The following is a 25933-nucleotide window of genomic DNA, read 5'->3' as shown; positions in this document are numbered from 1 at the left end:
AGCTTTTGAAGTTGACAACAGTAATTCCCCTCGAAGTTTATTTTAAAAGCTTTTTATTATGAAACAAATCTTGTGTGCTGTCTAGTCCAAAGGAACTGATTTCTTACATGAATGGGTGATGCTGTTTCCTCCTTCCCAAGGCTGAGAAGCAAAAGATTTTACAGGGATCTTTGTGACAATTTATTTTGTGGTGCGCAACCAAACAACACAATTTTATTAAAGTAAAACCCCCATACATAAACCAGCTTGAACACATAGGAAGACTTACATATCTCACAGTATGAAGCCAAGTACAGATTTACTGCCAGCATTAAAACATCATTATACAGTATTACAGGTGAAACACCACATTTCACTATCATCAAGATTTAAAAAACAAAAATCAAGACAAATAGTCTTATCTGTGGTAAACAGCAGCAGGTGCTATATATCCATAAACAGTATGGATTTCCAGGAATTAATACATATTTAGTATAACCATAACTTGGAGTAGTCTGTATTGTATTTTACTATAGTCTCAACACTTTGCTACTTTGCTCCAGAAAGGGTAACCACTTTGACACCTACCAAGTGTCCTGTGTACCACAGTGAGGACACAGTTTGTACTGTCAGAAATGACAGCACAGGGCATCTCTAAGAAAAACACCTGGGTAACTCCATTTATTTGGTGAAGCAGTTATACATGTTTCTATAAGACCCATCTTCAGAATTATCTATACTCAAAATAAGGACCTCTAACATTCCTAACCTAAAGATCCCTAAAGTGTCTCCAAAGTACAAAATGCCACTACCAACAAAATGGGTCAAATCTTTTAAGTGTTTGGCCATTCAAATTGTTAGGATCTATTATTCTGTTCCAGAAAGGCTTCTACTACTGAATTTACTGGTCCAGAAGGTATATTCCTTTCACATCTGCCCCTATTATAAAATAGCTGGCTTCTGCATACCATAAACACTAATGAAAGTGTGGATAAAGATTACTAGCAGAATACTTCAGCAATGTTTGTTCTGACAATTGCCTTGGTTTGGTTACTAAATCTAGTTTTATCAACTGAATTAATAACTCAGAAAACCTGGAAGGAATTTGAAATGGACTGCAGAAAAGTCAGACTATTGAAAGGTCTAAACTCCTGAAGAAATCAGCGCAAATACTAAATCTTTGGACCACTGCAGGATCCTTTAACCTCACTACAATTAAACTACATCCATTCTTGTCTGCGTGCTACTTCTAAAACAACGATGGCAGACTTCCAAGATGATGCTTTACTCATATTAAGCATTATTAATAGGGATGTTCTCAAAGATACATCAACCTTGGAGTCTTGTTCACTGCTAAAATTAAAAGAAAAACTATTATGACTCAAGCTGGGACTGTGCATTTTGTATTTCTAGGGCTATTAGACCTGCATTTGCCAGATAACTTCATTAGAGAAGAAAACCAAAATATTTCAAGCTTATAGCTGCAAGACAAATGACATAAGTGAAGCAAAACAGTGACATGCCAAATCTTCAGAAAACTTACATCCCTGCCTTTCAGAAAGGTGAACAACGTCCTTCTCCTTGAGCAAGACCACACAGACACCACAGTCCCATGAATGAACACAGAACACCATGTCTTTCCCAATACACCAGGAATTAGTTATTTAGCTGCAGCCAGGTGCCTGATGTTTGGTATGCTTGCCTTCTGATCCACAGCAGCTTCAGCGAAGCTGCACGCCGTGCTGCGGCTGCCTCTCCAAGGAGGAGCTAACTGATGCTCCCTGTGCCCATCCCTGGAGACAGGGCCGAGATCTCCGCCAGTCTGCACGCTTTGATTCTGCAATTGCAAGCCATGTAACCTGGAGGACGATGCAGTGCTGGAGACACAGGCAGTTAGAGGGCCAGAGAGACCTCTTGACTGCAGGGCAAGGACAACTGAACACACACAGGGCGTGCAGAAGCAGCCATCCTGGAGGGCTGCTCTCCCTGTATCCAAGCTGATGTATCAGAACCCACAAGCCAGCATTGCCAGTTGCTCTTTAGTTTGGCTAAAAGGCTCTTATAAATGCTGCACTTACATATGCTTCAGGAAGGAGGAAGCAGGAAGGCCCTACCTCAATGATTTTTTTAAGGACTTATTTTCCTTTCTCACGAGAAAGAGTATTCATTAACATTACAGATTTAATAGTTAAAAATACTAACCTGGTGTAACAAGCTTGTACGCTAATTACAGAAACGAAGTACCTAAAAGATAATGTCATGCTACACAAACTACTCATTATATGGGATTATTAGTCAAAAAAAAAAAAAATCAACTGAATGACAGTAGTAAAGAGACTGATGTTTAAAATTAACATGCAGTTTATATAGCACTAGGAAAGTAGAAACTAGCTATCACAAATAGCAGTATTGTATACTGCACCTGCAAGGTATATCAAACTAACCACTTAATATTAAGAAGAGAGATTTAATTGAGCTATCAATTAACCCCTCCTCCCATGTCTTGCAATACCTGGCAAGAGACTGACTTACAAGAATCCCTAGAGGGCACTTACCTTCCAGACTCACATTCCCAGTTACCAAGGCAATCCCACTGTCTTACTTGCTAGTGTAATTAAAAGAGTACAACTCCACTTTTATTAAGTAAAGTAGACCCTCATGTGAGCTGCTCACATTATTTTGAAGTTTTATGGCAGCTGTAATTGAGTCAAAGCAGGTACTGTGCATTTCAGTGAAGATCACTGTACACAAGATGGCAATCACTGTCAACCTGTATACCTACAATTTATACTAAAGCAGCTATTTTTGCCTGCAGTCTTTTTGAAAATGTGTTGCCTGGGAATATGAGAAATGCATTTTTTAGATTTAAAAAACGTACATACAGCAGTTTGAAACTATTTTCATAGAGCCTTAGGTATTTTCACACTGCTTTGTTACCAACAGCTGATTTGATGATCCCTGTTAAAGGTCAGCCACCTTGGCCTTGCTGTCCCCTGTCCACTGCATCATACAAGGAATCACCAGGGCTGCAGGCTGCTGAGCTGCTTCTACTGAAATCAGAAAATTGGTTTCAACCAATTGCCCACAGGTAACGTGGGAGTGCTGCTCCAAGCACGGTCCATTTCCCTTCCTATCTTGCTAAAGAGTCTTCAGCAGCTCTTAGATGGCAATGCTGCCACAGCCTCAGAAGAAAGCTGCATTTTCAGATTCAAACCATGGACTCCCCATTTTATGGGCAACTTTAAACTGAGGGATGTTATGTAAGGATCTTGTATCATGCATTATCTGCATGATCAATAACAGTTGCAGGAACTGTTTTAAGAACTACTATTGCCTGTTCTTGCCTTCTGCTACCAAAATCTCTATATAAGGCTACCTGATAACAATCTTAATCAATGTTTCTCTCATTCTCAAGTTGTTCCTCCCGAAGGCTATTAAAATCAACAAACAACAATCTTCTTATAACATATATGATGTCTCATCACACAGCTAACTTACAGCACTATACAGTGATTTAGAATTATCTTCATTTAATCTCATCTACTACAGAAAGGGCATTCTCAGAATAAAGAGGCAACACCCTGATTTTGAGAGCCAGCTCTGGCCTTGACATATTATGGCTACTCTCATGTTCAGAAGGTCCCCACATGGAGACGCACTAGTAAGGTCAGCTCTTACACAGACAGACAAACAAGTATGACTTGGCAGAAAATACCTAAGGACACTCGTTACATTTATTTTTAACTCTTCTACAACACCATGCTGACAAAGGATGTCAAAAAAAAAGGAAGGGGGAGGAGGGATTTTAAAATGTTTCATGTACACTTTAATATATGTGACTTTTTTACCTTGTCTATAATTATCTTCAGGTTTGGTAGATTTGGAAATTGCAGGTATGTAGCAAACTCCCATCTAACTTTCATCAAACAAAACCTTTATTCTAATCAGACCATACTGCCTGTAGAGAGCAGTTGCAATAAAAATAGTATCTTAAACTTTCGTAGTTTGTCTTACAAGCTCCCTTCAAAACAGTTTCACCTCTGCTGAATCAAGGGAAGAGAAGAGAGGTTTCTAATCGCAGAAGGGACCTTTGTTTCACAGTTTTGCATAAAACTGACTGTTTTGAAAGATGTCCTGACTCCTGGCAAGATGACTATTTGAATCTGGTGTACTAAGGAAAAACCTCTGATCAGGCAAACAACTCTCTCTTCACTGGGTTAGAACCTTTCTTTCCAATGGCAATAGTCTGTGTCTGCTTGATGCTGCTCTCTTACAGACTTCTCTAAAATGAATTGCATCAATCATGAGTGTACATCGGGAAGACATTCTGGAGTGGAATACCTCCTGTCGCCACTTTATCATTCTGATTAATGGGGTAAGAAAACAAGTTGCAACAACATCACATTCTTGAACAGACATTCCTGAACTTTTCCACTGTGGAAGTGATCAAACTTCTCCTTTGCTGCTCAGATACCAACTTGCATTCCAATCTTAAGCAGTGTGCCCATCCTGCACCTTCATTTTTAGACTCAGTTGTAAGCTTTCTTGGGAAAAGAGCTCATTGACATTTGTTTGTGTGGTGCCAAGACTGGACGTATCATCAAACACAAAAAAAACTTCCTTCTAGAAACATGTTTCAAATAACTCAAAATAATTATTTTATATTCATGCTACAAATGCTCTTGCACGCCAGGTACTACAGAAATAAAGGTCCCTAACCTCAGCTATAGAACAATGCTCTTAATGAGCAGGAAAGGGGCTGTGCTTCTGTTCATCAGCCACATGGCTTGCCCAAATTGTGCAACTTCCTTGGTAATTTTATAGCAGTACTGAGTTATTTAATTTCATGGTTGACAATTATGCTTTAGGGACAAACTTATAGATGCTGCTCCAGGAAAACAAGTTATGTCAGACTGCTGACTGTAGATGAGCTAGCTGCAACAAGTTTAAACTCTAGAGATAAATAAGCACAGGCATGAAGAGCTTAAACTGCTTTTCCTATGTACAAAAAAAAAAAAACAACAAACCACAAAACCCAATTCCTAAGGACAAGGATTACAAAACGTGTAAGGAAGACATTTCTCACTCCACTGCGTTTCCAATGGTAATTTAACTGCTTCTTCTTCAGAACAGAGCCAGTAGTACTTAATTGGCTTGTTGAACAGGACAGACAGTATAGTAAAATTCAGAAAAACATCACATCACAGATTTCACATAATGCTTTCTAACAGCTAACAACAGGGAAAAATTAACTGAACAGCTCACCAATTCAGAATCTGCAAGTCACACAATCTTAATTTGGAGCTGTGGTATATGAGATGATCTCTTTGAGAGAAAAAAAAAAGATCCACTGTTTTGAGCTATAAACCAGTTAAGACAAAACCAGCTTGATTTCACATACATAGTAGTGCTAGGGCAGAGCATCATCGGGCGAGAATGAGGATTACATGAAGAGTAAGAGAGAAATGTTTGCATCCCTTTTCATTCTGTCACTTGGCAGAAGGAGAACAAAGAAGTAGTCTGCATTAAGAAGAAATTCTTCCTTGCAACTGAATACCTTTCAGAAATTTATTCAGGTATCATACCACCTGGGTTATGGTACAAAGCCCAGAGCAGGTCAGGATATCAGGAATGGCATACCTCCTAGAAGTATTTAGAAACATGTACCAGCTACAAAGCACTGCTTTGTGGATCACAGACTGAAGGAACATTTTTCTCTGTATTCAACTGTGCAGAAACCACAGCTGGAATGTTATTTTCAAATTAGAGTTGGACACCTCCAGACCAGGCAGATGTTCATAAACCGGAGGAAAAGATAAGAATGTATAATAAAGGGGAAATGGAAAGAATTCATAAAATGGCTGGAGAGTTAAAAAGTACAGGAGGAGCAGAATAAAAATACTGCAAATACACTGACAGAATAAGTCCTCATTTGGAAAAGGTTTACTTGGGTGACAGATCAGAACTCTTCTACTCCTAATATCCAGTGAGTATTCAAATCTGTTCCTTCTCAGAGGGCTGTAATGTCCAAACTACCGACTACTAAATGTTTCTCTAGTAGGTCTGAACTTTGAGAGACAATACAAGTTTCTGACTGTACCTCTGAACCTCAAGACTGCGGGACAAGGGTTGGCATCAGTTCTACACATTAACACGGTGACCCTGTTGTACTGCAAGTTGGGCTAAGTGTTGACAAGTAAGGGGCAGGAGATTTATGAGAGAAGAGCTTTTTCAATCACGAAGATGCCTGGGGTAGGGAAGGACAGAAAAGATGACAAGCATCATCTTGCACAGGGGTAGACAAAGAAATAACCAGAGTGTCTCTGTCCCTTAGAGGTTAAAAGGAGGAAGAAGAGGAAATGAGGGCTCTCCCTTTTCTGCTCAGGAAGTCCTTCTGCTAGCATAGAAACAGTGCCACCACAGAGGAGGTAGGTAAGTGGAGGCAAACAAGATATGCCCAAAAGCAAAAGAGGGTAAAGGGCAAAGATACGTTCCTGTCAGGACAGAAAACATGCAAGCACTGCAGGACCACACAACAAAAGAAAGTTTCATCTGCAGAAGCAGGCTTAAGATGGATGTTTGAAGGTGACCATGTAAAAGCCTTATTGAATCCCAGAAGAAAAACCTGGTCTCCCTGCCCAGCAGGTTTCTCCAGACAATGACACTTGACTTTCAAAATTATGGAGATTATTATCTTGACAACAGGAAGGCAAATCCTTAATCCATGTAGATAGCTCTGAAAGCTAGTCTCTTAACAGTAGCTGTATAAAAAAGAAAATAACTCAAATTGATTACTTCAGAGAAAAGAAGACAAAGTCAAACCTGAAAAAGCATCGTTACCTGGCAGAAAAAGGGCTAAAAGAAAGGCCAGAAGAAAAAAAGATACTGTGAGACAGAAGGCAGCAACAATGTTTGGAATGAACTTTAAAACCAAAGACCAATCCGATCCCCAAGAAAAAGCAGGTATAGCAAAGGGATAAAAGGGACCTCAGCTCCCCAAATATTAATTAGGAAGCTTAGTTCCCCAACAGCCCCATACTAAGTTACTGCCATTACTTTCAGAGACTGACCTAGAAGCAGAGACTAAGAGGGAAATGGTAAAGGGCTGGGAGAGACCACCTTGACCTCTGATCTTAGGATTTCACAAACAGCACGTCCCATAAATGGGGTACTAGTGATCCTCAACCTCTTCCTAAATAAGAATTAAAATGCAACACCCTCCCCCCGCAATTCCTGAAACTCTTCTGTATTTGCACGCATCTTAACCTACCACCCATTTGGTAAAACAGCTCCACAGAGGATGTGTCAGAAAAACTGAGCAACATCCCTCATAAACCCATGGTATTCTCAGGAAACTGTTCCTTACAAGAATCTCTTCCATTTCTATATGCAAATGATGAAGGTTTGGCTGGGGATGGAACTGCAATATGAAAAGGAAATTCTGAGCTTCTACCATGAAGCAGCATTTGCAGTTTTCCCAGATTCAGAAGCACAGAATAGACCTCTGGCAGCACTCAAGGACATGGGGAGACGGACTTTGAGATGGATTATCAGAGAAGCAGAGGAATATACACTGTTTCTTCAGTGATAGATGCTGGCACCTGAGGGAGTAGTGGCTTGCTGAGCTACATAAAGATGAAATGACAGTAAAGACCCGCTCTTCTCTTAAGGGAATGCTGCTAATGTTATTTAACACTGAAAGAAGATGTATACTGCCTTGAAAGATATGGCAGAACACTACATAGAAATTACTTACAGTATCGTGTCCAGGATGGCCATTTTTGTTGCTTCTTTTCATCACCTGGAATCTGTCAGAAACGCAAGTCAAAAAATGGGCAAGTCTGAGGTGAGGCACTGAGGCAAATTGCAGAGGCAAAGGCAAGAAGAAGAAACCTCCCCTGTGATGTTATTACCTAAAGTCAACAGAGGGTATTCAAACCTCTAGTACTATAAGGAGCCGTGGCAACACATGCCAGCTAGAGAACAAACTCATCTGGGCAGGTGGACTGAGCACACAGGCATGCAGGATTGTCTCATGTCAACAGCTGGAACTTCTATTTGTTAAATCGCATGCTGGAAGCTGTGATTCAAGTTTAGTGCATGTGGAAGAACAGATGCTACTGCTGCTGGTCTGAGCAAAGGGGCATGGACAGCCAAGTTTCTGCAGAGTTTTTGAAAGCATCTTAGTGCCAGCCAGCACAGTCCGCAGCCCAAGTCTCAACCCGTCAATCTTGTCAAATTGCAAGCTGCAAATACTTATCACTCCAGGAGAGTAGGATGAGACAACTTTCTCCCCTCTTCCAGCACAAATACATACATTTTTATCTGTCCTGTCAGCCAGCGTCAGAAGCTACAGAATCCTGTTCATTAATTATTTGCTCAGGCTGCTGTTCCCTCCTTTTAATGAAATATTTTGGTGTTGCTCTGGCAGCACAAACAAGTGTTAACAAGAGGCTCCTCTCTAAACAGCCATGCCAGATGTCTGGGGAAGGCCTGCATACAACATTAAAACAATCTGAAGAGGATGCACACTGGAACACAGAGAACCAAAACTCTGCTTTTTTTTGCTGTTTCGGTCTCTTCTTTTTCCACTTGCTATCAAAACCTTTTTCCTACTACAGTCAACTAACAATCTTTTATTCCCTTTTGTTTTTATATCTCTTATTATTTTTACCACTTCTCCCACTCGGTCTTTATATATTTACTTTGCTTCTCCTCCTTCCCCTTCCGACTAGAAACTTTCCAGGCTTCAGTTCATAAGATTTTCACATTATTAAGAAAGAAGAAAAACTTCTCAGAATATATTAATTTGACTGTTCCCTCTGTTAACATGACATTCAAACCAGCACTTCACTCATTTTCTTGGAAGTGGGGTCAGAATGAACTCTGTTAAGAACAACACTTGCAAATTGATTGCATTTCGGCTCCGGTGCTCAGTGTGAAATAAGTATTTATGCCTTATATTTTGGAATGAAATTAAAACATGAGATCTAAGATAATTCACAAAATTAACTATACAAAATGCTCTTTTTGCATTACAGTGATAATTCGCAAATTTTAGAATTTAATGCCTTTATAATCCAGTCAAGTAGACTTCACTGTTCCTTTGAAGAAGAGCCTTGCAAAATGCAGGAAAAAAGACAGAATTTATCTTGTACTTTCTTTTAGTATGTTTCAAAATTGAAAAGTTATGGTTATTAGAATACGAATATTCTAAAGAATTTCATCTGTAAGAAATAAGTCTCTTTTATAAGTAGAAGTGTATTATATTACTTAGAAAAGACTAATAGAATAACCTCAATTTTCTTGTTCATCAATGACACATCCATCATCAATTACAATGCCTTATTTTGGCATTTTCTTCCCCTTTTATTGTTCACCTGCTGCCTGTGCAGTCAACTTACACAACAGTTTTAGAAATGCTTGTGTAAATACACCTCTCTCTGCACATAAGTATTTGTAGTTCTTTTCATTTAGAATTAAACTGATCACTCTAAATTATCCATAGAACCTATGAAGTCAATGATGGGGTTGTATTAGCAAGTGATAACTGATGGGCTGAGAGAAATCAGAGAGGCAGCAAGGGCAGAAAACAGAAGGGCTTCGGGTGACTTAAATTACTGCCATATAGACTGGGTAAGTATCACACTGAAACGTGTAGCAGAGGTGAAATGTCTGGATGCTATCAGGGATTGTTTTACAGAGAAGTTGGCTAGAGTGGCCGCAGGAGTAAATGCAACTACTGAGCTGGTAGCAAGTAACAAGCAACACCTGGTGCAAAACCTTGCAGTAGAAGTTGCTCTTTAACACTGACTATAACATACTTAGATTCAATTTATCTACAGGGGAAGTGTTTGCTAAAATAATCCAGCATGACTGCACTAACCTTCAGAAAGGGGAGCTATGAAAAAATTGGGAATTTTTTTAACAATAAGCTAAAAGTGGTAGTTAAGAGAATTAAGTCCTTACAGACAGCATGAAGACTACTAATGGAGACAATACTGGAAATGCCATGCTAATGCATACCTTCTATTAGGAAGGGCTTGATAAATTGAAAGAAGCCAGTGTGACTAACAGCAAACTAAAAGAGATTACTCGAATTAAGAAGGCATCATTCAAAAAGCTGAATTTACAAGCTGAAGAAAATCACAAGGATCATAGCAGATTAATCCAGCAAATTAAAGGTAAAAATACAACTGGACAGGAAAAAGCAGTTTAAGCAGTGACTAGTGAAAGGAATTCAAACCAGTCACAAATCTTTCTTCCAACCCACCAGGAGCACAAAATCCACCAGACAGTCCAGTAGGACAAGGTGATGCTAGGGCAAGAAATAGAGCTCTTGCAGGCAAGAATTCATTGTGGAAGAACTAAAGGAATTTTTTGCATGGAATACATGTTAGAAGAAACAGGTAACTCTCACACCAGGACCCTCGCAAGTGAGCATGTGCATATTTGGGAGCATGGTGAAGCTTGGCAAAGGATCTGTCTGAAACTAAATTAAGCCTAAAAGAGGTAATGATAACCATAACCACAATGAACATCAAATTGCCAGGATGGGACTGCATTCACCCAAGAGAGCACTGGAGAATGAAACAGGTGAATTACTAGTTGTATGTGACCTTCACTTAAGATTATCTTGGTACATGAAGACCCAAAAGTTGCAAACAAATCATTAAAACATATTTTGGGGAACTACAGGCCTGTAATCTTGATATCTACCAGGAAAAATATAATATAACAACAGCTAGAATTAGTGGACACCTGGATAAACATGATCTGCTTGGGAAGAGTCAAATAGTGTTAAGGAAAGTTCCACGTTTAAAGCTCTTGGAGTTTTCTGAAGCAGTCAACAAGCATGTGCATAAAGGTAATCCAACTGACACAGTCTACGTGGTCACTCAAGTTTTTAACTTAATCCTCACCAATAGTTTTTAAGGAAGATGATGTTACATTCTGGGATGGATGCATGATAGCATGCAGACATGGGAAACAAAGGATACAACTAAATGATAGGTCTGACAACAGAGGGAAGCCACAAAGTACCCTAATATCACATTCAAAAGTGGAAAGCAATAAGAAAGCAGAACAGTTTACTTCTCAGTACCTCTCATGCTCACATGCAGGGATTTTGAGATGGAAGTGACACCAAGGACAGACATGGCATCTACAGCATTCACTATAGTCAACCATATACAGAAATCAAAAGCATACAGTCCATGGATTGAGCTGCCACATTACAACTCAAACATAACCTCAGCAAGCTCTGTGAAGGAAAGAATTCCACTCTTGCAATCACAGTAGAAGAAACATCATCAGTGCTCAACTTCTGGATGCTGTGTGAGCTGGTAGAGCCAAATCCAGACCACTGCATTTAGTTAATGTACATAAAATATTAAATGGCAGTTCTGCCCAAATCTGCCAGTTTGACTTGTGTTCTCTTGACAGTAGATGGATAATAGCATAATGCAAGAAGCCATCCCCTGTGTGAAGCTAATCATCAAGGGGAAACAGTTCGGGTACAAAAAAAGCCCACACCTTTATTACATTTGAAGGTTTCCTGAAAAGCACATTGATTAAGACCTAACAAATGAGATCTCCTGATTTTTAGAGAACAATACAGAGAGAATGATTGCAGAGTAAACAATTTCTTTCCAGTCCTTCAAGTGCACAATTTCTATTTGTAGACATAATAGACTACACTTCAAATAATTTATGAAGAAAATGAAAACAGGTGAAGGGATACTCACTGAAACTTTTTGGGGAAAATATTTAAGATCTCATAACAGAAACTTAGAGCAGGTAGATCAGTTTCACATTTTATTCAAAAGGTATCATCTTGGGCTATAGAGGGTCTTAAGTGACACCAGGGATAGAAATTAAGCCAAGTCATCTATAGTGTACAAAGTCAGGGGAGGGATTCTTGTCTTATCCACTTTGACCATGCTTGGCTGATGAAATAAGATGGGATCACAGCATAACAAAGGGCATAACTTGTCACTATTTCTGACATACGTGAATCCTGGGAACTATCTTTTTAAACAAACAAAATGGTATTTTAAAGGCAAAATACAGTTGTGGCCATTTTTAAATATTCTTTTTATGTGTGTACTGCATTGGGCACTTCTGCCCCAGGCACATCACAAACATTATGTCATTTGCTTTGTAACCTTTTTGTAATGTTGGAAATGTCACCTTTTTCATAGTGTTCCATTACCTAAACCCAGGAAAGACCCTCAATTTTGCGTGCAGACTTTGATTTAAAATATTTAATTACAGAGAAGTATAGCTATAACTGAAAAGAGCACAAAAATATCTGCATCCGATTTACAGTACTTATTTTCACCACTGAGGCACATATTCACTAAGGAAAGAGTTGCTTAGAAGGACTTTAGTGCATTGTCCTGGTTTCAGCTGGGATGGAGTTGATTTTCTTCCTATTAACTGGTATAGTGCTGTGTTTTGGATGTAGTGTGAGAATAATGTTGATGACACGCTGATGTTTTGGTTGTTGCTAGGTAATGTTTACGCTAGTCAAGGACTTTTCATCTTCCCATGCCCTGCCAGATGTGTAGGGGGCTGGGAGGGAGCGTGGCCAGGACGGCTGGCCCAGCTGGCCAATGGGCTATTCCATACCATATGACGTCATGCTCAGTATATAAGGCTGGGGGAAGAAGGAGGGAGGGCAGGGGGGCGTTCGGAGTGATGGCGTTTGTCTTCCCAAGTAACCGTTACGCGTGATGGAGCCCTGCTTTCCTGGCGATGGCTGAACACCTGCCTGCCGGTGGGAAGTAGTGAATGAATTCCTTGTTTTGCTTTGCTTGCGTGCGCGGCTTTTGCTTTCCCTATTAAACTGTCTTTATCTCAACCCACGAGTTTTCTCACTTTTACCCTTCTGATTCTTTCCCCCATCCTACCCGGCGGGGGGGGTGAGCGAGCGGCTGCGTGGTGCTCAGTGGCCGGCTGGGGTTAAACCACGACATCCATCTTCTTCCCTCCATCAGTCCTCCTAATTATAGCATACACAGGGATAGGCTCTAAGGTTGTGAAGCCCTTCAGCCAAGTCAAAGTTGGGAGTATGGACCATACAAACATATTACTGTGGGGTACCAATGTATCACAGAATAACTGAGGTTGGAAGTGAGCTCTGGAGATCAACTTGTAGTCTAGCTCCCAGCTGTCCTTTTTCACTCAGTTTGCTCAGGTACTGTGAATGAGTACACACAGCTAGGTATATATAACAGTGTATATGAATATATATGCGAGTATATATAGGCATATATATACCTATATACTTTTGAATTTTTCATATATATATAAAAAAATATACACACTCACACCCCTAGATATACCTTTGATACATATGCATTTCATGAAACACATCCAAGATCGGTATCAACAAAGACTACAGTGTGTGAAGCCATCAGTCAGGGACAACTTTACACTAATAAAGAGTACACTGTTACCGCTTATTTTGATAACTGCAGTTCCAAAAAGCTGTAATCATGCATCATGAAACTTCTGGCTAATCTTTGCAGGACAACAAATTAAGAGTCCAAAATCTCCACATTTCCCACCCACAAAAGCGATTTTATAGTACTTCATCAAAACCAGACTGGCACTTGATGCTAGTAAGCAGCAAGTGAGCAGATTCAGCAAGGGCTTGTCTACCCAGTTATTCTGGAATAACTGCTTTAGTTTTACTCCATGTGGAGCTGTCTTTTTTTTCTGAAAGAAGATGACATTTTCTAGTTAAACAATTTTTTATGTATTTTTAAAAATTTTTTTAAATTTTTATTTTATTAGACTAATCAAGGAGAAAGCACTTGTTTTGAAACAAGAATATACATAGTCAACTATTAATCTGGTTTCAGTGTATGATTCTTTTGCTCTTCTCCTCCGCACAAGTTATTTTTTTGGTGCAGATAAGCCTTGAGATTAGAGACTTTTGATATATCTACAAACAACATAAACAAACAATGTATACCAACAGAAAAAGCTCAAAATCTGGGGGAAGATAAGATATACATTGTGACACTAAATAATATATTACTTGTGACAAAAAAATATACGTGTGTAGAGTACACACAGAGATTCAGACATACCCTTGGGTATGACAAAAATGCCTTGCATCAAGTATCTGCTCACAAGCCTTTTGCTCAAATATGCAGCTTTTGTTTGTAGAAAAGTGTGTATTTTCACATTTAAACAACACTCATTTTATTATATGTGAAATAATTTCTTCCAAAAGATGTTCCATACTCATCTGAATATAATCTGTACACCATAAATTTACAAAACAAACAGACCTATAGGTTTGTGTGGTATTAGTTTTCATTTTTATTACTGTTGCATAAGAAAAATGCACAATTATAAAGGTTTATAGTGTCACTAGCACACAATTTGTTCACAAGTCTTGCAGTGCATGGCATTTTTCTTCAACGCCCAGCTCCTAGAGCCAAGATGATTACAAGAGAATCTCAACCTCTGCTCAAGTCTGTACGTTTAATAACTGTAAAGAAAAAGCTTGTGAAAACATGCATCGATCGTTCCATACAGAGTCAGAAATTGGAAAGCATACCAATTTTCTTTTGAACTGCAGGATTTTTCATGAAAATGGTTGAGAACAACCAGAATTCTGGAACAGGGGCTGGCAAATCCACTTACCAGCAGCAAATTGGAGACTCCCTGGTAAGAAGAGACATAACTCACCTGATCTTTTTAGAACTCAATTTCTATTTATCAGCCCTTTGTTTACAAGCTGATCAAGCTGGCTGCAGATAGAAAGAAGCAGAGGAGGCAAGAGGAGGAATCTACAACCCCGTCCAACAGAATGTTACCTGGTATCAGAGATGTCCCATAGCAGGAGCTGAGGGGCACTCTGTCCTCTCCACAAAACGCACACATGCAAGATCTTGTGCAGGGGTTGCTTCAGGCCAAGGATGCTGGTACTCAGCACTGCATTGCAGACCTTCTCAGACTTGGATTTCTTACATCTGTACCCTGCATCCATGAACCTGGATGATGCCGTGTACAAGAAAAATGAACGTCTGTATGGCAGGAAGGAATGGGCTGAAGAAACAGTCTCAAACCCAAGAGGCAAGCACGTTTCCTATGACTCAAAGTTTAATGCAAAGGCCTGCTACTGGTATTCTGGATCCAGGGTTGTCTACATCTGGTTTGGAAGGGCATAACAACAAAGGCGTGGGAGGGGCATAATACCAAGTATTAAGGACTGGTACTGGGAGCTGTTAAGGACTGAAAACTGGGAATAAACAAAGAAAGGGGCACTAGGAGCCAGAAGACTACAGTGAAATAAAATGAAGTAGGATCGAGTGCATGCTAGAAATGGCCTTTTAATAAATAATTGCCAATTATTTTTTTCCATGGGATCCACAGCACCGGATGGTCCCACGCTGGGAAAGAACAGAGGTGCGTTGTTTGCAGGCTCCCTGGTTCACTTGTTGCAGAAATTTCTACATTTCTAGTTTCTAAGGAGCAAGGCAGGGAGGGAAGGTGCAGGAAGGAAAACAACGTAGCTGTGGAGGAATTGCATCCTGTGCTGCCTTCTGGTAATAATTCCTGCCTCATGCTAAACAAATCCCTGAGACCAAGCTGTTCTAATGCCATGGTATTCTCTGTTTTTCATATGATTCATTAAAAATGTAAATACAAAACACAGCTGCAACAGATCAATGGAAACTATACTTTCAAAATATGAAGCATGTGTTTTATTTTATAGAAAAATAATTGTTCTGTGCTCCAAAGAGCTCCAAATCTCAGATATTTGCTCTACTTCGAAAGAGACGAACCTTGAGAAAAGGAGCAAAACAAACTGGTTTTGAGTAACTCCTCACTAGAAGAGTTGGGTTCTCTTGCACGAAGAGAAGGTTTTATTCAACCAACACCTGAGTATTTTAGTGCTGGCATGATCCGAGCATGCATAACGTCGTACAGGAGCAGGATATTACATACCAGCAAAAATCCAACTTCAAAACAAAAATCCACCTCCCATTGCTAATAGCTACCAAGTCAGCTGGATGCAGTTCACTTTGGAAAGCTGTCAAGAAGTGATGTGGGAAGTCTGCCTTGTAGAGAAGAGTTCTCATCTGAATTGCTAAAACCGGTGCTTCCTTATTAGCTCAGATACTTCTTTATTTTAAAAATGGAGGCAACATCAATTTCTTCCTGATGTTCCTGACCTTCCAAGTGTCCACAACAGCTTTCCAAAGGAAATTAGAAAGCTAAGAGATGGCTTCAACTCAGCTTGCAACCATGATGCATTCTGTTTTAAGCCTGTCTCTTGCCACTAACTACCAGATTAGGTAAGCTGTGACTGTTTTAACAAGTCAGAAATCCAGCTCCCATGATAAAATAATACAGCTTTAGCTTCCAGTAGCAGATAGGAACCTGCTGTTTTAAAAAAGTCAAAAACATTTTTCGAAAATTCACCCACAACTGAGTCTTGAAAACGACACCCACAGATAAAAAAAAAAAATATTTGAGGGAAAATAATGGGGGCGGTAAAGCAAGTCTCCAGAGCCTACATACCTTTACTTAGACAGACGTGTAAATAGGTGGCTTGGCTTTTTAACAGTGTGAAAGTTCAGTACCATCTGTTAACTTCAATACTATAGCATGTCTTCTAGAAGTCATTACTTTTATAGATTACCTAAAGACCAAACAGTTTGGCAGAGCTCAGAGGCTGGACACAGTGAAATTTCAGACCCATCAGGAATACACAGGTGCCATGCCTTTTGTCCAAGTTCTGTTTTGACAGAGGAAATATTTTGCAAAGCAAACTAAACAGAAGTGATGTAACACACAAATTTTACATTACATGCACCACATCCTAACAATTCTGTGATTTTTCAGTCTCGTGTTAAAAAAAATTAAAGCAAGATTAATTGGCATGAAAAATGACTATTACATTTAAAAAGCTCAGGCATTGCTTTTTAAAAAGCAAACAAATGGGACAGTTTCAAAAAAAACAGTTCTTGAGAAATTTTACCCTTGCATAATACCCATTTGCATACACTGTACCTTATAGTTCTGCACTGTATAGCTCAGTACTTGCGCACTGTTATTTGTGCCTTCATATATATTCAACAGGCACATAAGCCAATACTTACTCAAAAATCAACCATTACCTAGCTCAATAAAATAGTTGTTTCTCTGAGATATTACTGTTGATTTTCCTTGGTCATCAAAACAAAACCCCATAAATTACATAGATCCTTGGTATGCAATAATGCTTTAGCTGATGTATAAAATTGTTCTTTCTTTTGCACACACTCCTTCATTTGTCACTCCAGAAAATCATTGCAAGAGTAGCAAGAGAGAATGAATTCCCTCTTCACGCAACAGCTGAAGACATTCAGTAACATTAACATTTCTACAATGCTCATAATCTATCTAAACTGTGACTTGGAGGGGACAAGCAAGTTCAGTTTTCACTCCTATTCAGTCTTTGACCTCTATGGTAAATAAACAGATGGAGCAATGGTTATCAGCACCAGCTGTAATTGTTTTAGCAGCATGGACTCCTGTCCGGTAGGAATCAGACTCTGGCTATCAATACTTTTCAAAAAGGCTGCAAGCAGCACACAGAATGCACTAAGTCTTTGTTATTTCCAACCCAAGCTGTTTTCAAACCAGTGAGCTACTGTCAGAGTTTTCCACCCCTTTTATCTGTTCGATGAAGCACAACCTCGCAGATGTGGTGTTTGGGAAATCCAGGAACTGCAGATGTTAGTATGCATGGGACACAGAAGAGATGAAGGAAAAAAAAAAGGTAAACTGCATACAGCAATGAAATAAGCAATACTATGATTAACAATATCCTGACTATTCTTCTATTCAGTTCTAGTGCAATGAGTGTTAGATGACAAATTCTGGAAAGTCACACTCCAAAGTATGAAAAAAACAATATCACCACCTGCTATACAGAAAAAAATAATTACCCATTAAGTACTGGGACTCAACTTAGTTTCCTCACCTACAAAGCTAAACATTTCCCTTATCAGAGTAGTGCTGGGCATCTCAAAAACATGCAAAGCCAAGGAATGCACAAACTGGAGAAGCGTGTACACAAGAGCTTGTGGATACGTCTGTACTGCAGAGTAAGCGTGACACTGAGAATCTCAGGCCACTCGACAAAGTCTGCACTTCCCGGCCCTGGCAGCTGCATTAAGTCTGTGGCCTCACACTGTGATAAGTTTGAGGCTTGAAAACTCAAGGGATCTGCAAAAAATAACTACAAAAAGCATCAAGGAATGCAAAAGCCAACTTCCAAAATGGACAAATTCTTAGCTAGTGTAAATCAGCATAGGTCAATTGGAGGCAGCTACACCACCGGAGACTTTCATTTACAAGAAAGCTGAGCTGTAGGCTGAAAAGTTCACTTAATTTGCAGCACAGCTTCAAATGATTAAACCCCAAGTGATCTTGCACTAGTACAGGACCTGAAAGCTTTGCCTTACAAATGAAATACTTAACAGTTATACAGCATACTTGCTACAGAGAATTACTTCACCTTAAACAGTCTGTACACATATGGTGGGGAGAAAAAAAAAAATCTGGTAAACACCATTAAAAAAGCTAATTAATATCAATGGCAAGCCATCTTAAAAGGAGTTTTAATAACCAGTGCATTTACCAACAACCAAACATAAAAACACATTATCAAAGCATCCACATTGATTAGCTTTAACTGCAATACGCTTTCTGAGCTTTGGGCATAAATCTTCGAAGTAATTCAGAGGCTGCAACAATACATAAATATTTTCCACTAGCTTAATATGAATTTTAAAAGCTTTTTTAATTTTTTTTTTATTTTAAGAGTGATAAATATTCTACATAACATCTGCAAGGGCTTATTCCTCTCCGTATTGACAGAAATCACAACTCTGCCTTTGACCTTAAATCAATAGTGATGGGGACTCAATTATTCAGTAATGCACTGCTGTATACCACCATGCTTAATTATAACAACACAGTGCACTACTAATATCTAAATACAGTCTCATTTGAATGGTAAAGTCTTAAAAAAAGAAAAGGGAAACGAAGAACTATGGGCAATACGTTTAATCTTAAAATATGGGGAGTATTTAACCAGTTCCAACACAGCTGAACTAAATAAAGCCTTTGCTCATTTGTTTGTCCTCAGATCATAAAATTAATTGTTTTAAAATGCAGAAGATTCATAATCTTTCTATCAGTGATGGAGTAAACAAGCAAAAAACTGGCTGGGTTTTCTTTCACGTAGTAGGTATCATAGGCATTACAATTGAAAAAACATTTTAAAATGTGTATTAAAAATAGGAATATTTTCACAATGGAGCTACATTTTTATAATCGGCAACAACATGTCTTTTAATGAAAAGGCAGCGTAAACCGGCCTATCTCCATCAATTTCAGTGGAACTGGGCTGTTCCACAACAGCTCCAGAATGGGCAGAGGTTTACATTATGCTCCAGCACACTCTACCAAAAATAAAGAAAACTATAAAGGAAAACACTCCCATGCTTTTCTCTCCAAGAGTGAGATGTACTGTTACACATGAGAGACATTTTTAAGAGATGCAGATTAAGAACATTCTGGTACACAGTAAAAAAAAAATCACCAACGTTTGTAAATCCAACAGTCTAGACAGACCATCATCTCAATGTCTAAAATATCAAAAATCATAGGATCTACTTCTCACTCCGTATGTTCTTCCCTCCTCCTGTTTCAGCCTAATCCTTAATTTAACTCATTCAAACATTCCTGCCAGAGAAAGTCAAAACAACAATGTCAAATTTAAAAAAATGCAGAAGGTGTTAAACATATCAATACAGTGCCAGTCTACATGGCAGGGCATTAGGAGCTGAGCCGAATACCAACCACCTCACCCAGACAATGTTCAAATACAAATAACAACTTTCCTCCGTTAGTTATTTTATTCATCTGCAACAGTACATTTTGTTTTTCTTATAAAAGGTCTTAAGGTTTCACTTTACACGCACACCAGGGTCTGACATTTAAAAGAAAAGACACACATAAAATCCACGTCCGCCGACTGCTGATCTGTTACAACTGCCAGCGTCAAGTACAACAGCATTTAATTTCATGGTGAAAAGACATCATGAGTTTTCCCCCCGTACACTCTCTTGGTTTATACACCTATGCTTCCCAGTATGGCTAAATTGGCGTTTCTTGAATAACAGAAATATCAAGCAGGTATTAACTTACCTTACGCCCATCACTTGCATGGCAGTTCACATTTAAAGGAGTCAATAAAGCCATCAGTTTTTCTTCATTACCACTCCTGTAAATGGAGAGGAGAGGATTACGGAAAGGGGGGAAAAAGAGAGCTCTCTGCAAAACATTTGCTAAGGAACTGGATATCAAAGTATCATATCCTGAAATTTGTACTCTGCCATGGAGAATGTCAGATGGCTAAAGGATCTTCTGAACCTTTCAAAACCAAGGGTAAATACAGAAAAGAATATTAAATCTGCAGATCATGCAAAACCACCTATTAATTTCTCTCCGTAACCTCATCCTGTATTTCCTTTATCTAATTTTACAGATCCTCTGAAAGCCATTTGCTGAATTAAGTGTTCTAAATTAAATACATTTTCATAGCACTTGGCCCATAACATTTGAAACAACTACACAGCAATATCCAGAAATTTTTTAGAAGGGTTAACAGTCTGTATAAAATGGTCTTGTGCTGTCAGAAGGAAGGATGAAAGCATCTTTGGAATATATGACTGAACTTTACACCTTTTGTACAGGCTTCCTTATGCTCTGTTCTGATAAAGCCTATTTTCAAAATATAAGGTAACACTAAAAACCAAAAGAAAAGAAAAATTCCAATATTTAATTTGCCCCTAAAAAGAACAGTCACAAAACGATAAAGAGGATTTAAGCAGCTTAAAGCAAAAAAACTCAGTATTAACCTTATAACCACCATAGTGGGGGATTTCAATTATATAAACAGGCTTTTCCATTTGTACCAGACTGTAAAGTCCAAAGAGATTTATGCTAATGAGGTGGTTTGTTTGCATCATTTCATGGAAAGGCAATGACAAAACATTACTGTTTTAAAAATCCCTTTTCCCTTCCTGCTTCCACCCCCAAAATATGCTTTATATTCTAAGCAGCACTCACCTAGCAGCTTCCAGGAGTTCGTCCTTCTTGTATTCACCTAAATGATTGCAAAATATCATGCTGTTAGCATTTGGCAGAAGACAGATTAAGAAATGCAGTAGGAAGCAAATACAGAATTAAAACAGAGAAGAGGAGAAAAAAGCCCACACCCCGCTGGGTGATGGAGCTGTGACGTTAGCCAGCTTGTGGAGGCAGCATCACCAGTACCTTGGAGACGGGCAGCAAATTGACGCATCTTCTTGTCCAATCCTCAGATGGAAAGGCTTTCTTCGGACAACCAATGACTGCGAAATCTCGTGTCCAGAAACACAGTCCCGCTGATAACAGCATGTCAGCTGAAGACAATGTCCCCACCCCCTGCCCTATTCAGTATGTCACATTATACTTGGGAAGCATAATAAATTCTGAGACAAAAGCGAGGCAGTGCGGCTTTTTAAAAGGTACAAATTACCAATCCCCAAAGCTCTCACCTGCCTATTTGAACGGTGATATTAGACTTCACCAAGTTCTTCAGAAGAGCAGTGACTATTAACAAAATTCCAAATATTATATCATCAGCCACTTTCCAAGAAAATACTCATTTGAAATAAAAAGCACAGACAAAAGAGCAGGAACTCTCCAAGAGATTTTGTTATGAGCCTCTGAGATTAGAGTTAACCATGAGTAATGTTAAAGCAACATTTACATTTGAAATTCTGAGTTACAACAGGCAACTCAGGAGGGTTGTTGCATTGCAGGATTAAAATTGCACGTGAATGTCTTAAAAAGAGCATAGAACAAGATGACTTGTGGAAGTAAGAAGGTATTCTACAAAGCTGAATCATGATGATGTTGCGCAATACAAATTTAAAGGAATTTCAATTCAGAAATCAGAAAAATAGCTTTTAAGCAGCTTTACAAACTCACAGAGCAGAGGGTATCCTAAGAGCCAAAAGATGCAGGGCTTGAAAAACGTACCATACACCACCTGCCTCTAACCTCTAAGAGAATTAAAGCCTCTAACCACAACGCTATAAGAAAAACAGGAAGATGAAGCTGTCCTGCAAGAAAGGAAAAAAAACTTTGTGCTGCTTTCTATGTGTGTTTGTAATAAGCCTCCAGTGAAACACTTATTACAGGTGAGGAAAGCCGTCAGGCCATGGGAAATGTCAGATCGGACTGCAGGTAAACTGGAAGGCTCCTCTGGAAACAATATCCCTCAGCAAAGAACTTCTCTAGGCTGCGGGAGGAGGGTTAGAGTCCTCTTCTATCAGAAACAGCTCCCCATCACAGCTCCTCCGGTTATCAGCAGAGGGGGACAAGAACCACAACAAAATGAGCCCTTCCCAGGGCCTTAAGAAGCCCTGTTTAGTTCAGCATCCTGCCTTCACCCAAGGGTAAGGAGGAAGAGGGCAAGTACACACAGCCACGCACCTCCCACCCCATCCCCCTGGCTGCAGCTGAGGAATTCTCAGACAAAGGCAGTATCTGCATCTCATCACTCTGGTGATTTTTCCTTTCGCAAGTGTCTTTAATTGCTTTCCGAAATATATTCAGCTTTGGGAATTCACGACAACCTGCAGCAAGGAGTTCCACCACGCGACTGCCTCTCACATGACGGGTCTCTTAACTGAGCGGCTCTGTATTGCTGAACCCCAGCGATGGAGCAGATGAGTTCAACACAAAGGCGAAGAACTGAAATTGGCACTTCAAATATAGGCCATGAAGGTTAATTTAGCTTTCGGAAGAATTTATAGGCCTGTCTTAATGAAAACTTGTTCATGAAATAAGTAAAATGACACAAAAATGTGATTGCCTTTGTCTTGCCGCCACTCTCCAACTTCATTAGAGGGGGTTCCTGCCCACCACAGGCAATTGCCTTTTCAAGCCATGGTGCGTGTTCCTCTTTTTTTGTTTTAATGAAGATAAAACACTAGCCACAGTTGTGAGTGTTTCAAATCAATGGTGAGGGAAAAGCTCTGGCCAGCATGTTATGAGGAAAAAAAGACACTTTATTACTACTGCATTATTTGTGCAACAATTTCAAACAGCTGGATTTCCTGCAGGAGAGATACTGGCCTGTATTATATCAGTACTTTAGGGACCTAATCAGATTAAAAGACCTGTTTGCACATTCTGGTTTGGCAGTGGTTAGCAGTCCTAACCAGGCTTTTGAATACGATTAGGTTAGACAAGTATAATAACATTTTTCCTTTGTGCTCAGTAAGTTGGTACTTTAAAACACAAAGCCCTTTCCTCAAATACCTTGATTAGCAAAAGTATTACCGACCAACAGAAATGGAACACTGTGGCTCTTGATTTAGAAATGTCCCACTGTATGCCTAAGTAAATCAGTTACTTTTACTAAGTGGTACTTTTAAAAAAAGGTATTTACAGATACCGTTGAAATTCATACAAGCAATTCTTGAAATTTGTCACAGCTCTCCCACACTGCGATATGGATTAGGAAAATATTATCTTGTAATTGGCTAACTTTATTACTCTCAAAAAGCCGTCACATTTTGCAAAGCAACACCTGAAATTATACGGGCGCTTACAGCACACTATCAGGTTTGCTAAAAAAGGCCAAGTGCGCTCCACAGGTCTCTGCTCTCCTGGCTAGGAACGGGATGAAGGGGAACCCCTTGGCCACTCCGGCAAACAGTTGGTGGGATGCCACTGAGCTGAAAGAAGGCTGGCTGATGGCATTTGGGAGAAGTGGGTGGCACTGCCCACAGGACCGGCTTCTGCTGGCGCAGGCTGCATTCCCACCAGAGGGCTCTGCCAACCAGCTAAAGGCGCTTGGCCACGAAGCATATCAAAGGCCATCCTGCAGCATTTGGCCACAGCTACCTAATAAAATATTCATTTGCAAAGCATTTGAAAACAAACCATGCGTGTTTATGGCAGAGATGAATTTTAAGTTCTGAGCTGAAGTACAGGAATACAGACCATCAACTTCACATAACACTTCTGTTCAAAGAATGTCAAACTGTTTGACTTGAACCAAGCTAACAACATCACTTAAAGAGCTCCTTTGGGCAGGTTAGGATTTATAGTATTGCAAAAGGGCATCTGTAGAACAAAGCGCAGGTAACAGCCTGAATTATTCTTCCAAATCTCTTAGCAGTTGCTAGCTTTGAGAAAAACATCCTTCCAATCACAGTGTCAATACAAAGGATTTTTGGCAGCAATATTTTGGATAGCACAAAGCTTGTCTGCCAGAGGTGTGAAAGTTAATGTTGTTAGACCTTGCCACAGAAGCCCAAAACTGAAATACAGGGCTGCAAACAATTTTCATGTATTTGCTATCTGGCCCTTCCACCATATCTCAGTTCAACCTGTCCTTTCTGTGTTTCATGGCAAGCCCAAACAACACACGGTCACACCACCAGACACATCCTGCCACACCAGGTAGGGTAAGAACTTGCCAGGCGTGCCTCCCTTCTACATACAAGAGAGCCCAGAGTGACAGCCCAGAAAGGCTGCCATTTTTTGGCTCAGCAGCCCACAAGAAAAGCACTGGACTTGCTCACCTCCGTATGATGGGTAGCTCAGAGACAGTCAGCCTGGGAATTTCTGAAGGCAACGACAGAAAAGGTGTAAAATGGGGACTAGAGAGCTATACCAAAGCAGTGTCCTTGTTCCTATCTTGTCAGACAAAAGCTGGTAGGTAAGCAGAAACTGCTCCGTGTCTGGTGTTCACTGCATCTGATCAAGTTCATTGCTTAGAGCTTGCTCAGCATCCTTTAAACCATGAAGTTCTCTACTTGCTCCCAGCTCCAGATCACACCACTGCTGCTCCATTTATGCTGGAACTAGAAGGTCACCACTGGTAACCACAGATAATCACTGTTTCAAAACACAGCTACCACCAGGCAGCTAACTAGCCCTATCTCTGTCCCCTCCCAGAAGAAAACGAGTTATCTCCAAGACCTCTGATCAGCTGCTGCAAACTACAATGACCACGGCTCCACATGCTATGCAGCCACGGCTGTACCTGGCCCTAGCTGCATTTTGCAGGAGCTGATTAGCAGCAAATGCTTATTACCTATCAGACATCAGTGGCCACTTACACCCAGTGGTTAAGCAGATCAGTAGATGGAAGCTCAATTGAGATCTCAGTGGAAAACAGGAGACCTTGCCTTGCACCGATACAACATGCTGATCAGCAGCCACTTTGAATCCAACCGGAGCAGATGAAAGTAACAAAGAAGAGTGGAGTATTGAGCTGGAGACATACACAGACATATGCAGGAACATTGTATTTGGGAGAATGAAAGACAAGCGTGCACCAACAGTGACAGGCTGAAATCTTTATGGGCTTCTAATGTAGTCCTTTTACTTCTGTTTTCCAGCTTAATGATAAAAGCTGAAGCCAGAAAAGCACAACTAGTCTATTGCAGCTAGTGTCCACAAGCCCTCCTCTACCACCAACCCATTCTTCCTGCTTCCCATCTTCAGGGTGCCATCTTCCCATTTTTGTGGTTATTGGTGCTACATGATTATGTGGTGTTACACTGGGTCACACTGAAAATCTAGGTGCAGCATGAAACAACTCTGTTATTAAAGAGTTACAAGGAATAATCAGTCAATCCACTTCTAGCTTTAATTCACTAGCAACCTTTAAATATTAAACTTACTAGATAAGTCTATGAAACATGACCATCATATACGCATGTGTTTGAGACAAAAGAAAAAATCCCAAATTTAACACAATGAATCAATCCTACAGCGTACTTTACAGACAAATAACTATTTCACTCTCTCCCCAAAGTGTTGACATTTCATCTGAATACTGCAAGCTGAAAAGCCTTTCTGA

At 39.8% G+C, this 25933-nt stretch overlaps 1 protein-coding gene across 3 annotated transcripts in view; it reads right to left on the bottom strand.

Annotated features, from left to right (window-relative positions):
• The window catches only part of TNKS (tankyrase), a 148259-nt gene that overhangs the window by 48456 nt on the left and 73870 nt on the right, over positions 1–25933 (bottom strand). For all 3 annotated transcript variants that reach the window (XR_012673548.1, XM_075149518.1, XM_075149519.1), the window contains 2 exons: positions 21133–21169; positions 20209–20284 (listed from right to left, as the gene is read on the bottom strand). Coding sequence is in view for 2 of the 3 variants with exons in the window: in XM_075149518.1 (XP_075005619.1) it covers positions 20209–20284; positions 21133–21169 (113 nt within the window). In the remaining variant the exon portion in view is untranslated. The remainder of the gene's footprint in view (positions 1–20208; positions 20285–21132; positions 21170–25933) is intronic.

Source organism: Calonectris borealis, chromosome 4 (assembly GCF_964195595.1).
Source record: "Calonectris borealis chromosome 4, bCalBor7.hap1.2, whole genome shotgun sequence".
In the NCBI taxonomy this organism is placed as follows: domain Eukaryota; kingdom Metazoa; phylum Chordata; class Aves; order Procellariiformes; family Procellariidae; genus Calonectris; species Calonectris borealis.
Note: the sequence above shows the minus strand (reverse complement) of the source record. Positions and strands in the feature narration are given on the sequence as shown.